Source organism: Sinohyriopsis cumingii, unplaced genomic scaffold (assembly GCF_028554795.1).
Source record: "Sinohyriopsis cumingii isolate HCF-2022 unplaced genomic scaffold, ASM2855479v2 utg000459l, whole genome shotgun sequence".
Lineage (NCBI taxonomy): Eukaryota > Metazoa > Mollusca > Bivalvia > Unionida > Unionidae > Sinohyriopsis > Sinohyriopsis cumingii.
The window spans coordinates 744,989-762,325 of record NW_028315902.1 but is presented as its reverse complement, the minus strand read 5'-3'; the positions used below and the strand labels follow the sequence as shown (position 1 = coordinate 762,325).

At 39.7% G+C, this 17,337-nt stretch overlaps 1 protein-coding gene across 1 annotated transcript in view; it reads right to left on the bottom strand.

The window, feature by feature from the left end:
• Positions 1 to 17,337, bottom strand: part of LOC149773990 (GATA-type zinc finger protein 1-like) — a 38,014-nt gene that overhangs the window by 16,994 nt on the left and 3,683 nt on the right. The window contains exons 2-4 of the mRNA XM_089945920.1: positions 5,599 to 5,955; positions 2,694 to 2,824; positions 1,084 to 1,174 (exon numbers count right to left, since the gene is read on the bottom strand). Of these exons, the coding sequence (XP_089802046.1) occupies positions 1,084 to 1,174; positions 2,694 to 2,824; positions 5,599 to 5,955 (579 nt within the window). The remainder of the gene's footprint in view (positions 1 to 1,083; positions 1,175 to 2,693; positions 2,825 to 5,598; positions 5,956 to 17,337) is intronic.

The window sequence follows — 17,337 nt, the reverse complement described above, 5'->3', positions numbered from 1 at the left end:
CATTTTCATGTTGCACTGAACGAAGAATTTAAAGTAACAGAATACAGCTACCTTGACACAGAACATAAAACGTTATACAAACTCTGCTACCGTATCAATGAATTTAATGAATTTGGAACACAACGTTTATTAGAATAATACGATAGGAAACTTCTTTTGGTCGCCATGAATAGCACTAATGCCAGACCTACAATGAGAATCGGTACCCTTCATTCCAGTAAGAATATAGTGGAAGGTTCTAGAGATCTACATCCACGGAGGAAAATATAAATCAGAAACTCACTCAGCAGGATACGATTAATAGGTGAGTTAACTGGATGATACCCATCAACCCACCCTAATCCCATTTAAGATGGGCACACACTCTTCTCAGAGAAATACTATCAGTATATTGCGTTTCTATATTCACATCTGTTTGGAGACATTTGTTCATCTCGTCGTTCATTTTTGTTACTCGCTTGAAAACGGTAAAAATTAATACTGTTATGGATGGATAGTCAATGCAAGCGAAACAACTTTCTTCTGATATCTCCATAAGAAATCGGTTAAAATCCCCTTAATTTAGTGAATGATGCCAGGGTAGATAATATATACGAATAATTACCAGACGAGAAGCAACAAATTCAACGATTATCATTAAAAAATGACTGAAATATGTAGGTCACTGTGATCTCACCACCTCAAGTCAACACCGAGGTAGCAGAAATATGTAACAAACTCACCACCTCAAGTCAACACCGAGGTAGCAGAAATATGTAACAAACTCACCACCTCAAGTCAACACCGAGGTAGCAGAAATATGTAACAAACTCACCACCTCAAGTCGACACCGAGGTAGCAGAAATATGTAACAAACTTACCTCCTCAAGTCAACACCGAGGTAGCAGAAATATGTAACAAACTCAATGCCTGAAGTCAAAGCGTCTTCTTGATGCAGTAAAGTGTTGAACAGAGAGATTATTGAACTAATCAGACTGACTCTAAGATGAATTATGATAGTCTTAAGAAAGGCATTTTTAATATTGCGGAATTACAGATTGATCTAGATGCTACATTTGATAGGAAGAAAAAACAAGACTGTACCTGATACCACAAGCATTGCAAAGGGGAGTTCCATCCTCGGCGTCTCTCCACAGCGGCGTTCGCCTAGTACTACACGAAGCACATATCTTGGCTGCAACGATAATCCCACGATAATGTTGAAAACAATCCAATAGGCACACAAACTCTTGTTCCATATATTAAGTAATGATTTAAATTGCTTATCAAGGCATCTTTTAAATTTATAGTTTTGTCTTCATAATATGCATTGGTAACAGAAGATATAAAAATTAAAAACTACGCCCGATGTGTTTTGCAGATGGGGAAAGACGACGCAAGCCGACCTTGCCTCTTATTGACATATCCACGCAGAACTGACAAATAAGATGTGATAGTTGTGGACAGCACTTGGAAGACCATGTTCTAATTGTTATATGCAATGCATAACCTTGTCCTTTAGTCACACAATTGGACTTCGAATTCAAAACTTGTACTGATCCATAATTTGACTCTGAACGAAGAAATTAGTAACTATTTTCTACCCCATGCATTGAAAGAATCCCAATAATTTTCATAAATTTCAATTATGTTGTATGAATGAAAGCTCTGGAGTTCGAATTAAGTTTTGTGTCTAGACGGTTTCATTATTAAGAGGCCTCTGGAGTACGATGCAGTCGCTATAGAAACAATATCTGCAAGCAAGACAACACTTGCACACGAAAAGATAATGACGAGTCTTCCAAAGTTAGTTTCTTAATGGTAGTTCATAATAATTCAATAAAACCATGACCCATTTACAAAAGTTCTATATCCCTTTTGTGTCTATGTGTGTGTGTGTGTGAGAGAGAGAGAGAGAGAGAGAGATCATTGGCCCTCATATCCATATAGTTTAGGTTATTTGGTGTCGATTTGTGGATTTATCCACAGTTTTGCAGCACAGACAGGTTATAAATGCTGGCCAATATATTTTTATGGTGGAAGAACCAGGGAAAAACCATCAGCCCACGGGAAGCTACTGGCAAGTTTACTCTTGAAACCACGATGGTCGAGACCAGACTCGAACTCGAGCAGATAGACATGAGATTTGTGAGTGATCGATAATGGCTTGGCCACCCAGGTCCCCTGCATCGGGATATATATTGAAACAAAAGTAGCACTGGAAAATGCACAACCACCATAATTTTTATGGCGATTTTGGATTGCTTTGATCTATATGTAATAGAATAGCTTGTTTAATAACATGTATATTCCGACATTCAGCCAGACATGGATCACAAGCGACAAAATGATAAGAGGGAAATTGTTATATTAGTGGGCCGAACTTGCATCTATTCATTCATAATTTGATTAAATAAAAAGTGGATGGGGCTACATTATTACAGTATTACGCCCATGCAAACAAATTGATCAAAGTATTGGACACTTGTGCCAGAGTCAAAGAAATTTAGCCAGTTAATATTTAGAGTTGCATCATCTTCAGCAGATACTGAGACGTACAGCTAGAGACATTGAAGAATTTTAGACACTTTGCTCCTTATCTTCTCTTTAAAATACAGTACTTCAGTGGATGGTTTAAAATTTTATTTTAAATGAAATTTTTTTATAGAATGGTAAATGTTTTTGAATATATTTCAGACAGTCACAGTACTCACCCAAAACAAACGTGTCCCGAGAAAAAGGAATGACATCTTCTGTATCAGAACCACTTCGCTCCGGAGAACTTGCCGCACTGTTGTGACGCTGACGTGGTGTCGCTATTCCATGAAAGCTTGTTCGTACGTTGCTTGGACCAAGAACAGAAAAAAGTGCTTTATTTTCGTTCTGTTTTTGTTTCTTTCTTTTTCTCTGTCTTTTCTTGAGACTGTTGAAATCAATGCAAGATCGATCCTTCTATTTATTCAGAAGCATTCAAAACAAATAATCAAATAAGGATCTTACACAACTTAAGTAAACCAAAAAACTGTAATCGGCACATTTCACCATATCTGGAATAAAAAGGTAAAACTCCCATTAAAAATTAACTACAGAGCTGCTGACGGGATCTAAAAGTTTCGCTTCCATATATTCCATCTATTCCCATCCTTACTTTCAACCACAGAATTGCTCATGGGATCTAAAATTTTGGTTGACATCTACATATCCACGTAAAACAAATTTTTGACACAGTAGGATTTTTTATGCTTTTGATAATATCTATCCGATCATAATATCTATTATATCGCAAACCCAGCATATCAAAGCAAAAGAGACGTTCGCCACGTCTTCGATTTGCTGAAGCTACAAAAGTATTTTAAAAGATTGCTTGCCAAGTTCGAAGTCATACTAGAAAGATGAATGGTCCCAAATCATGAGAATCGTCAGTTCCTGCTGCAGTGTAACTATAGAAACGGCTTGGGAGGATATGACAAGTATAGAAAGAAAAATGTATTCCCTAGTAGAGTAATCCGGTAGTTATGTAATACTGGACGACCTCGGAAGGTATCCTGTTGCGCTACTGGTATAGGTCTCACAAGGTCAAAAAGAGTCCATTATGATGAAAAGCCTACAAGCTAAAAGTGTTAGAATACAATATCTGACCTCAGTACCAAGGTTTGTATGGTGTTAATTACGGAGCAGTTGCGCTCAAATTTGTATGTTAGTTTCGACCGCCCAAACTTCGTGAGAGAATATGTATAAGAAATTAGGCTGGACTTTGGTTAGTTTCCCATGGGCTGAGAGGACAACCCATTAAACCCACGAGGACAGAGCCAGAGCGAAACTACATGAATCCTTTTTGGAACAAAATGAGATCTTCGTCTTATGATTGGCTCAGTTCGCTTCAGGTAGCATATTTGGAGCCATAAAGGGATGTGTATATGTCAATGGGACTAAAGATTCAGAGAAGAGGGCGCGTTCAGGATAAAGAACCGATTACCCATCAATGAGAGCCTATTCTTGGCCGTCGTGAGAGAAATCAAACCAACGTGGTGGAACTATATGTACTATAGCTAACGGGACCAGGAAACAGGTCTTGCACAGTAGCTGTCAATGGGTTCTGGAACATGGTTAAAGGGTACCATAAAAACCCACACCAGAACCAAAGGAAGACAAATCACAGTTAGCAAGAAGAGGGAACATGATTTTATTTCGGCACATATCCTCTATTGCATGATGGCAAAACGTTTTCTGGAATCGATAACTCTTGTCCTTGTTTGTAATGGAATCAAACATCTTCTCGAAAAGAATAGGAGGTAGCTAACTATTTGTAACGTGTATGCACTATCAGGAGGAAACTGGCGAGCTGGTAATGACGACAGTAGATCAATTAACGCAATCCCAGTGGCGAAGGGGTTGTTTAGTCTGTGGAGGTGATGTGGTCTGTAGCCTGTTGGTGTATACCTTCATGGTTTAGTACTGGCTATCCAAGAGAAAGGAAACTATCAAGTATCGGGGAGCATTTGTTTTGATGGCATATCTGCTACTGGTCCAGATGGGTCATTTTATCACGTCAGTACCAGCGCAATAGAGAGAAGATATTTTACGTTTCTGACGACGAGGGCGACAGCAGGAATAGCTGTGTGTGAAGCTCGTAATGACCCAACTTATCAAAGTTTTGGGTGGACGAGCATTCTGCCTACATGTTTAAATTAAATTAAAATATTCGATCTTTTAGCAATAATGGTTTCCCGGAAATGTGAGACTTCTCTTGTTGGGTCAAGTAAAGAATGAGGTGGAAAAGAATGAGCTGACAAAATTACGTCTTAATAGCCTGAGGTGTGGAATAGCAGGGAAAGGCTCTTGCGATGATAGCAACGACTGGTCGGGGAAGGAGGTAGCCTGGATGATAAACAAGTCTGGTAGCCGTGGTTCGAGGTCTTGTACGTGTTATCAAATGATAGATTAGTCCAGGCAGTACCGATGTATTTATGTGGTGTTGGACGGTTCATGGCCGATCCATGTGGCCTACTGTAGCGTGCCGGTACTGGTCCAGTAGTTTGTTCAATGAACCACATCTCAGCCTGAATGAATTTGATGATGTCTTTCCGACACACCCATTCAAGGACCAAAAATACAAAGACTGGCGCGTGGGCAACCGATGCCAAAAATTTTGGTGATTATATTTCCAACTGTACCAGATCCATAAACGCACCACAGGCTAGCACTGAATAGTTCCATGGCCGGTTCCGGATACGTCGTAACCCATCACCAGCGGGTGTAATTTTCTTTTCCCGGTGACCCTGGACTCATTTTACATTTTTTACAATGGTCCTAGCCATTGCCTGGAGATTAACGTTTCCAAACTTGACTAACTCCCAGCCTTGTTTATGGTCATAGACTACCTGCTTCCACCAATCAGTCATCGCTACCATCCATAGTAGGAAGCTTAATATTTATTACATGTGTCATTTTCCTAACCTAAAATAGTACAGCAAAGCCTTCAAACATTCTATACGTGTTACTAAGTATATAAGACTAACAAACATTACGGTTGATATATATGATTACTAACGAGTTGGAGTAAAAGTATAATTCTTTGACTCAATGTTTTTATTATGAACTGCAGATAATTAATATTACCTATAGCAAGCGGACATCAGTAACTTGCTGCAGTCTCCTTTAAATTCCGTCAAGAGCCAAACAGTCACTCCTCGGAATCGGGGATCTGCTTTAGAAGGACTTTTCTGGGGCATCAGTGACTTTCTGCGGGACCGCCGTGAAGGAAAGAGGTTACAAGGGTTTTGGGGTTTACTCGCAACATCTTCTGTCCCTTCGGACGAAACAGAGAGACCCAGAGAGTCATCAGCCGGAACAACATTCAGCGAACAACTCTGGGGGTTTAAGGATGCGTCCCCCTTGCTAGTAACTTCGCCGTAGTGAATACTGTATTTTGGAGTTTGTGTGGTGACTGGCTCCGCATCAACATATTCTTGTTCACTGTAAAGGATAAAAGAAAATAAAACTGAGTTGTCGAGTGTCACAATTAAACAAGTAAAATGTTATACTTTCTTCTGCATGCCTATTTTATTGTTTCGAGCAGTGAGTGGTAAACAAATTTTGATTATATAATACCTACGTATCATTGTTGTTAGGCTTACCCTGTCCGCAATAGGAAAAACCATCGTCTGTACCATATACACCATCCTCCTGTTCTAGAAAGCTCTAGAAACCCATCCGACTCTTGATCATGCACATCACAGATGTGACTATTGATTTTCATTGAAGATGGAATCACTTAGAGAAAATCTATTGGGATAAAACTGGGCTGACATTAACAAAAAACGAAACGGATTCGTAGTTTCCACTGAACCGGAAACATCCCTCTTTTTATAGTACACATAGATAGCTTCTTCTCTTCGCTAAAGCTACAGTCTTTCATGCAGGATTTTCAAACAATTCTCACTTGCAGGTTTATAAGGGGGAATCTTGCCAAGGCCTATAAAACACGCGTGATTCCATATCTGTATCAAGGAGCGTGAGTCCGGTCTATGCAACTCGAAGCACTTAATACGATCCGCTAAGTGTAAATGTGAGTCAGTGTTCGGGCCCTTGCAGAATTTAAGTGTTTGAAAGAGCTGCTTTATAATCTTTGATTGTGGAAATCGAACGTGATTTCCTTAAAGAGGAAAAGCAGATAATCTTCTACTTTAGAAAAAGAGGGACTTTTAGGATTAACATATTCTTCCATTTAAATGATTATATGGGTCGGTCTATCAACAGGTCAAGAAGGTCGCTGCACCAAGACATCTGCGGCCAAACTGGTGCAATCAGGAAGATTCGATCTGTGGATGTCCTGATCTTCTGACGTTCCTGTGGAATCAGTCTAAAGGGAGGAAACGTGTAAGCGAACAGACGATTCCACCTCAGGCTGATTGAGTTCTCTGCCATGCTTTTTGTTTGGGACTGGGAAGACATAAAATGGTGGTTTGTTATTCAGTATCATAGCAAACAGATTCATTAGAGGCTAGCCCATAGACTGAAAAAGGGCTCGGCAACTGCTTGATACGCGGACTATTCTGTTCAAGTAGTGTAATTCTTTCCAACCATGCCCTGCGTATCCAGGTTTCCACCCAGAGTGAAGAAGCACGAGAGTTTTCTAGTCGTCTGAGGTATGAAACCACCGATGTTATTTTTTTCTAAGGAGATAATGCAATTGCCCCTGATATTTATCTATGCACCATTTTAGGTCGAAAAGCACAGCTCTTATTTCCAAATGGTTTATATGGGGTCCGGAGAATGCTGCTCACCTCAAGAACGTTTTCTTGATTTTATCACCACTTGTGGTGGTACTGCCATTCCAACCCAAGGAATTTGATTTGAAAAAGGATCCTTGTTTTCTTCCTAGCTCGCCAACAGGAGTATCCGGAGAGAACATAAGTAGAGTCTTCCAAGTGGTAATATATCCGCCGCAGAGTTCAAGGTCACCAGAAGAGTAAGGTAAACCAGGGCTGGAAAAAAGATCTTGTCCTGCAGAGTCCTCAAAAGATCAAGGATTCTGTTTATCCTGTATAGGAGAAGAAGAATTTTGCCTAGATAGGGACGTAAATTCATTCCTATGTTAAGGAAATCCTAAAAAAAGGAACGAGATTTGATGTTTCTAGGTTCGATACAAGTTCTCGCTGTCAATGTGGATAAACAGCGAGACATATGATATAACAGTGATTGGTTCATGCTATCATGCACGAGGCAGTCGTCGATGTACTAGAGAAAGAGATTCCACAGCTACCCGAGTTGAACAGCCACTGATCCATCACTCTCGCAAATACCATGGGCTAGACTGAACGACATGGCTCGAATTGGAAAACTTCCTGTCCTATGCAAAAAATGTTTCTTCAGCGGAGAAATAATTGGGATATCAAAATAAGCACCATAAAGGACAATGGAAACTGTTCAGTCTCAGGCCCGCTGGTGCTCTCGATTGTTGCAGAAGTTTCCATCTTGAAGATTTCCTCTCGCAGCAATTTGTTTAGAGGGGAGATCTGTGATGATCCTCAGTTACCCACCTTCTCTGGGTACCAGGAAATTCTTTTATAAGACTTTGTGATCGGATGCGTTGCACTTCTCTACGGCAACCTTCTGGAGAAGGGTATGCACCACTTCCTTTAAATGGTTATATTTGACTGTTGGAACAATATGGACTCCTTGAGATACGATTCAGTTCTGTGTAAGGCAGATGTAAACCCTCCTTTACTATAGCAAGCACCCGCCAATCTTCCTTGATACCATACCAGACCTCTTGCGAAGAGAACTAGTGTGCCTCCAACTTCTTTTAAAGGAAGAAACACTCACTGCAGGAAAGGAATGGCGATATGGAATCCCAAGGATCATCCCCCTCCCGGCTTAGTAATATGAATGAAGTCAATAAACTTACTCGCCTGATCATTCCCAACCAATGTCTCGTGGACGACTGGTGCGGAAGGAGTTTGAAAGAAATTTGCCCACAGGGCTGAGCTTTTGGAGCTTATTTTGCCCATTGGCTCATTTAGGAGGAGTGCGCTTTTTGGTCGATTTAGAGCGGCCAGGAGTCATAGCAAAAACCTATACTGACGGTCCTTCAGACCCCGAGAAGCAGTGAGATCTCTGATTTCAGGGGTGCAGCCCTAAGGATGTTCTTGCTATGATCCTTGAGGTGTCTAAATCAGCATCTCAGTAGAGGTGAAACAACTCTGCAGACAGCGTCCTGGCCGTAGAGACGGCGAGTCTTAGCGTCTTGGCTACTACTTTAAAAGACCGTTGCAAAGCAATGAGCGATAACGATTCAACAAAAGAAAAGACTAAAGAAGCCGCCGATATGTAGAGCGATGACTTTGTGACAATAAACGCGATATAGGCAGTATTGAAAATAACATCCTGATTATTTAAACACTTATTAATCAGAGATGTTCATAACGATTAGCAAATCGAATGGTTCATAGTATTAGCCGTGCTCTCTAGAAAGGTAACTAAGACCAAGGGCTATCCCGTTTCTCGCACAGACATGCCCTTTTACAAGTCAGTCCAGGCACTAAATTCATAAGCAAAATACAACTGAAGAGGGCGGGTTTGGGTAGAGAAGCAATATTCTCAGAGCCAATATTACACAGATGCCTTATTTGAGGCTAGCGAAATGGGCTCTAACAAGCCAACTGCTTTGCAATTTTCCCCGTTTGACTTTTTTTGAAGAAAATGTTTGGATATATAGTGCAAGTCATATAGGTCATATAGCTGGGGTCGCCCTAGACTGACTTATCTATCCCCATAAAGAATATTTATATTGTGATGGTCTTTATCAAAACTCGTTATGGGGACAGATTTATCGGTCTAGGGTCAATCCAATAAAGTGCATACATGTGATAGGGCGTACAAAATGTTTCATCTATAGCAGGTAATACACGTGATAGGGCGTACAAAATGTGTCATCTATAGCAGGTAATACATGTGATAGGGCGTATAAAATGTTTCATCTATAGCAGGTAATACACGTGATAGGGCGTACAAAATGTGTCATCTATAGCGGGTAATACATGTGATAGGGCGTACAAAATGTGTCATCTATAGCAGGTAATACATGTGATATGACGTACAAAATGTGTCATCTATTGCATTTAATAACAATGGGAATAAATGTACTTACCAATCTGCGTCTTGAATTTCCTCAAAATTTACTTCCTTAGTTATTTCTGTTAATCAGGATTACATGGGTTTCAAAAACTGATCCACAGCACGAAAAGGTATTGCAAATTCAGAATGCATTTCCAACAGAAATCACATTTCAAATGAAAGTTTACTGTATTCTATGCAAACAACATGAATTAGACAGTCCCTAATAAAATATTTAATCCTGCGTCCTCGGGAGAATTCAGTCAAAAGAATCTTTTTTTTTTTCATCTTAAGATTCCAAACTATCAATGACAGAACATAAATACATGTGTAACCTGCTCCAAGGCCTGTCCGTCCAATACGAAATCGACCAAGCTAATAAATCCAGTCAACAAGATAAGCATAATTTAATTGGATGGACAGAAAAGCAAAATCCTTCCATTCCATACCAACTGGAAAATTTTTTCCAAGGCAAGGTATTCACAACATTTCTCTAAATTTCGGTGGACAAAAATGAGATTTTTGGATAAGAATGACTATGCGCGCGTTACACCACCAAATTAAAAAGTTGCTAAGGCTATGTACGCATTACACTGCTAATGTTTATTTGTTCAACTACGCATGTGTATTTACTTTGGATTCTAGCAGAAATATAATTTCTTTGTTTCTTAAAGTGAGTTCTTCTTAGTATTCAGTCATAGGTACAAAATAAGTATAAAATAAAGAGGTTACAAAACGTCGTGCAGTATAGATAGTCGTGCACAAACGTTTACATAAAAATATGGATATACTTAACACTTTTATTAACGACAAGGAATGTTATCATGTATTACCTGAATCAACTTAATGGAGGTGTGAACAAACGTCCCTTGTAATAAATGCGAGGCCTCGACAAAATGATTTTGCTTCGAATACTTATTAACAGCATGGTTGTTTGATGGCAGACCAGTTGAAAGGCTTTTAATCCATGATGTTTTTATATATCACATTTGGTTAATTTATGTCAACTTGGTTATTTATAACAAGTCGTTGAATTGTTTAAGCAACGTCCGACATAGTTTATAGAGGGTCGACATTATTTGTATTAATGTAAACAGTCTCGAAGCTATAATCCTTTCCTTAGAATCGGACAATATTTTGTTGAACTTTTTTATACAAAAGTCTGTCACAGGATTTTCATTTCCAGTAATGACGGGCTTGGCATCATTTCCTTAAACAAAAAATGAGATTTCTATACCAGAAATATTGTCCATCAGATTTGGCATTGCTCTTCCTAATTGTTTATTGTGGAGAGTGGAGAAGTTGTTCACATTTGTTTTATTTTTGTTGATCTATGCTTAGTAACTGCAGCTTTATTTGACGAACGGCATCATGTTCACAGGCTAAAAGTTCTCAATGCCAGGAAACCGTGTGGCTGAAATAGCTTCAGGTCTTTTTTAGTGAGCTGAAAATTGCAAATGTTGAAGTAAGCAGGACTGACGATCGACGACGCATTATCTCATAAGAGCTTCCTCTAGGTGAGCTAAAAATCATGATGAGGGTAATACAAAATCGGGAATATAGCCAACAAACTTATCTTGATTCTTTTATTTTTTGTTGTAGAGTTGTTGCTTGTATCAGATCCTATTACTTAATAATGCTTGTAAAAATAAACCCATAATGCCCGCTTTCCTTGCTTTTGAGTAGAGAGTATGTATGTCTATATATTGGATAAATTTAACAAATACTATCATGGTGCACATAAAGAGGATTCAGAATTTGCGTTTGTCATCATCAAAGATACACTCAGAAATTTCAAGCTCTTCCAAATCAAAATTTAATTTAGTACGCTAGAACAATCGAAGTAATATTTGGTCGTTGAATCTTTACCTTTCCATCTTTTTTCATTCTGCTTGTAACTTCTTCAAACTCTCGGGGCACGGAAACGAAGGACGGAAAAGTCTAAAACATTGCAACGTTTTACACAACGATATGGGTTTTCCATATTTCATTACTTCTTGATTTGTTTTGCTACTTGGGATTTCTTTGAACACAAGCAAGAAAGGGTCATGCTTTTAAAAATACATCACCTTCCAGGAATCAAACAATATTGCTTTTCACGTACAGTTCTCTCTCTCTCTCTCTCTCTCTCTCTCTCAAATATTATATCTGTGTTGATATCCCTTTCGATTATATGGATGTTTACATGTAAAAATCAAAGATACTATAGTGCCATTATAGACATCTGTCTTTGCCTCCCACAAACTGTTTGAATATTGTAGGGGGAAAGCATATGGGTTTTCTTAACAGTTTTGTTAGAAACTAATTTGTCTCCACTGTGTGTTTCAACTTGTAATAGAGCCATCAAAACTTGGCATGCAATATGCGTTAGAAAATAGATGTTTTCCACTCCTGCTCTGCGTTGTTACTTGTAATAGAGCCATCAAAACTTGTCATGCAGTATGCTTTAGAAATTAAATGTCGTCCATTCCTGCCGTGCGTTGTTACTAGTTGTTGTTGTTGTTGTAGGGTTTTTTTGTTGTTGTGGGGTTTAACGCCATTTTTCAGCACACGATAGGCTATACATGGCGGCCAGTATTAATGGTGGAGGAAGAACCCGGAAAACTCCGGAAAGAACCACCGACCCACGAGAAGCTACTGGCAAGCTTTCTCACATGCCCACATTGGCTGAATCTTAGACTCGAACCGCCGCAGACAGAGGTGAGATGGCAGTGATCCGTAACGAAGAGCGCTTTAGACCACTCGGCCACTCGGGGCCCCGTTGTAGGGTTTAACGTCATTTGTCAGCACACGACAGGCTATACATGGCGGCCATATTAATGGTGTAGGAAGAACCCGGGAAAAACCCATAAAGAACGACCAACCCACGAGAAGCTACTGGCAAGCTTTCTCACATACCCACATTGGCCGTGGTTACTTGTAATAGAGCCATTAAAACTTGTAATATGCTTAGAAATTAAATGTCGTCCATTCCAGCTGTGTGTTGTTACTTGTAACAGAGCCGTCAAAACTTGTCATGCAGTATGCATTAGAAAATAAACGTTATCCACTCCTGCTCTGCATTGTTACTTGTAATAACGCCATGAAAACTTCTCATGCAGTATGCGACTGCTTCCGTCTTACTTTTTACAGCTGAAAGTACAACTATTTTAATGCGGAGTGAAAAACAAGACAACTGAAAGATCGTCTGAATCTCCCGAATAGGAAAGTGATTAAACATTTTAATTTGCCTACATTCGGTCTTTATTTCACAACGAATATTTACGAAAAGAATGACGACCATAAGCTAAAAACAAGGCGGCCAGGTCCTGCATATCGAGTCAACAGTCAAAGCTTGCTGCAAAAAAACCCACATCACCAATGACCTTAAAACTCTCTACAAAGCCGTTGCAGTCGCGCCAAAAAAGTGAATGGTATATTTAGAATCCCATTAACGTGATGCTCGGCCCAAAAAATATTAGTCATGGCAATACTGCTGCTGACACTGATGATAATGACAATGGCGACGACGACAATCTCAACAAATCAATTATCCTTGATCCTATAGGAATTGCCGTTACAACACTAACGTATCTTCTCGTGTTCACTATGAGCTTTGTCTAATGCAATCGCGACTTGTTCATGTAAAGAAAAAAGTGGAGAGTTCTTGCTATTTAAAAACACCAAACAACAGAGCTGAAGTACAGGATTTGCTGAAACAGTGAACGTTCGTATGAAAGAAAAATAATCAAATGCCATGCAGATTGAACAAAATGTAATTTTGCATGTTCGGTTCTTTGATACTTCATTTTATCAATGTTTACAAAGGCGTCTCACCCTGGACAAGTATTTTGAAACTCGTTCTACCGATGTCCACTTACGGTTCGTTTTGTGTTCGTGTTTCAAGGGTCAAGGTATCTGATCAAAGCGCCAGCGTCATTGCGTTTCCTCAACGCAATACGCGAGGTACATCAGTTCAGTGAATTCGCTTATTGTATTAGTATATTTTGTTCAGCTCAGCGTCCAGGGCAGTGGTTGCCCTCGTGGTCCAAGGCACGCGCTTTTGCAGCTCACTCACACATCTCACCTCTGTCAACGTTAATTTGAGTCTCTGTTCGACCATCGTGGGTAAACGAGATGGTTTGCCTGTAGCTTCAGGTGGGTCGGTGGTTCTGTGTGTGTGTGATTAGGATTTTTAAGGTAGCTTTAACAATTTTCAGTCATATTGCTACGATGTCTGCAGTGTGACAGTTTATAGTGATGTCTAGCACTGGGGCATTATGTCACAGACATGTAGCATGATGTCCCACCCAGTCACCTTATCCTGACACCAGGCCGACCAGTCCTAACACTAGCCTCTTAATGCTGAGCACATAGCGAGGCAGCTGTTAGTACATGACTTCTCCGGGGTTCGAACCTACGACCTCCCGCTTCCGCGGCGGACGCTCTAACCACTAGGTCACCGGAGCGGTAAGTCGGTGGTTCTTCCTGGGTTGTTCTTCCACCAAATATACTATTCGCCATGTCATGTATCATGTGCTGAAAATGGCGTTACACCCTACAAAACTAAACAAAAATCAGCTCAACATCGCTAATTATATCCGCGTCTGTAGTTCTGTGAATTTTCACTTGAGGATCTCGAAATGTAGCTAAAATTAAGGAAATGGTTTTGCGCGTCATTGATTTATACACCATTTGCATCGTCATACAGAGCACAATGCTCATTCAACACATGCAATGAGTGGTCCGCGTATGTGTCATCCGCCATGTTGGTCTTGCAATTATGGAAGAGTCCACATTTTGATACAATGCTGTGAAGTTATGGGATCCGTTTAACATCGTCTTACACATTAGACAAATCATAACATAAACAGAAGTATATAGCAAGTTAAATATTTTAAAGAAAGCATCATGATGCGGACGATGTTTGTTCACCTTTGGCATTCGAAAGCCCCGATTTAGTCTCATTCCTGCATCGAACATCAACTCCTCTATAACTCCGGGACCAACATGGCAGATTACAAGCCACAAATTACTCTTTTTCAGCAAGTATCAAATGAGTGTTGCTCTGTACGACGATACAAATGGTGTGGAAATCAGTCGTGCGCGAAACGATCTAACTAATGTTGTATACATTTATAAACAATCCCGACAAATATATGCTTAGTTACAGATGCGGATGCGATGAGCTGAACGAACTACAAACAATTTTCAATTGAGTCAATATTTATTTGTAATACAGGTATAAATCTCAGGGGACTGGAGGTTATCACATAGTTGACTGATTGCATTAGGCGTCGTCGATGTAGTGTGATAAACAATACGAGTTTTGGAATTTTGTGAGTAAGGTGGATGGGGTGAATAATTTTGGTTATTTTATGGAATAAAAATATAATTTGTATTGGTGTGTGTTTGTGTGTGTGAAGCCTAAGTTTAATGATTTCTGATGAGGCCACCTTTTTCAAAAAGTCCCCACTGTAGAAGTTCGAAACTGAGTATGATGTGATGGAGAGATAAACAGTATCCACTTTCTTCCAAAAAAGACCACATGCTGACCACTTAAGCTTGTCAGTATTATCACGTGTGTATTAATAGACCAGACAAAATGAACGGCATCCCGGCAGCCGCGGTGACTCAGTGATTAGCGTTCTGGACTCACAACCGAGACGGTGACGGTTCGAGTCCAACGATTGGACCATCCTGGATCAGCTACCGCGTTGTGTCCTTGGGCAACGCACTTTACTCCAACTGCCTAGGTACTAAACAGCCTACTCGTGTTGCTGTGCCTTCGAGCACCAAACCAATTACATTCGATTAATGACGTTACCTTGACCAATGAAGGGTCATAACCCTCGAAGGGTGTTCTACCACTTGAGGTATCGAAGTCGATGCGCCCGATTCGTTCCCACGACACATTACCCCTACGTTTCGAAAATATGTCCACGTCTTTTCGTTATCCGACACCATGCAAACCTATCCAATAATTAGGTATCTCCAAAGCAACTGGCGGTGCTCTGCCACTTGAGCTATCCGAGTTCGGGGCACTTCACGACTTCTGTGAACCCGTAATAGCGGTGGCTAAGTGGTTACCTCGCCACACCCGGAACAGCTTGTGTTGACTGCCGCCATATGTATTTGGTTAAGGTTATTCGCTCCCATTGCCTATGCACTAATTAGTCCATCGTTAATTTGCTGATATTCTGTTAGACACTAAACACTCACCCAGTTGTTCTGTGTATGTATTCTGTCCTTCAGCGCTGCATTTTACGAAATCTTAAAGAATTGGGGTACTATTTCCGGTGTTAAATGATCACAAATAGATATAAATAGTTAATCAGCTGCCACTAGAACAAGCAATGTAGTTTTTGATTGTTTATAAAACTTCACCAAAAATTGACAAAGTCCATAATATGCAGGTTTTGTTTTGGATTAACTCCTTAAACATGTAGTACATGCAGTTGTAATGTTGAGTTTAATCATCCGTATCATCAGTTTGAATTGACGAAAAACGGTAACGATTCGTTGCCATGTCACTCAAACCGTAACACGTGCCGATATTTATGGAACATCGACCAATACGATCGCTCGAAATATGTGGGCATCACGTGGCTTAAAGTCACGTTGATCGCTTGACCTAGATTCAGGCTTAATGACCACCACCTTTCCAACCGACACTATACATTATGTGCAAATTCAAATCGTCGTAATTTAAAAATTGTCCAAACATATTTCATGACAGTTTCATTAGGCACTAAAATTTAACACTAATTCACACTGAGTGTCAAAATCAAATACTTCGTTTTTATAAGATGTGCCATAGAGTAGTGCGTGGATACGTCGGCTCTAACGATGTGTCATTTCACACCTCTGTGTGGGCTGTTGTGTATATATAGGATGTTGAGCTTAAATTGTTTTGAAATATTTTCGATCTAGTCATTTTCTGATGAAGTATAAAAATCCAAAACAAAAGTAAATTGCTTGCTATGCGGCAGTTGATTTAATATTAATTTAGGTACCCCTCTCAGTTAAAATTTATTACAATGTATAGTTGCTGCTGTGCCCAGTGAAATACATATAATCAAAATACACAGTGTAATAATAATAATAATAATAATGAGGACTTTGTATAGCGCCTAATCTTTAGAAGCTCTAAGCGCTTTACAACATTAGACAACATCTAGAAGATAAAAAACATAATGGTATGATTACAAAAACAAACACCATGAAATTAGAAAACATAAAAAAACATGCTGAGAATTTTTAAGGTAGGAAACATTATTAGGAGTTTAAGTTTGTTCTTGCAGTCGAAATAAGTGAGTTTTGCTAGCCCTCTTGAATGTGTTCACTGTGTCTTTGTGTCTAAGTTCAGTGGGCAATTCATTCCACATTGCTGGGCCTTGGTATGCAAAAGAACGCTGTCCATATGACTTTGTTTTCATAGTGAGAATAATGAGTATACAATTGTCAGAAGAGGAGCGTAAGTATCTTGCTGGTGTGTACACATGGGTGAGGTCGGATAGGTATGTTGGACTAGAGTCCGACAGTGAAACGTAGCACAGAGAACAAATTTTGTGTTTGATTCTGGATCGAATGGATAGCCAGTATAGGGTACAGAGCAGTGGGGAGGTGTGTTCTGATTGTGGTACTCTAAGTATGATATGAACAGCCGTGTTTTGAACTTTTTGAAGTTTCTGGAGCAGATATTGAGATGAACCAGACAGAATTGAGTTACAATAGTCCAGTCTTGAAAGTACTAATGAA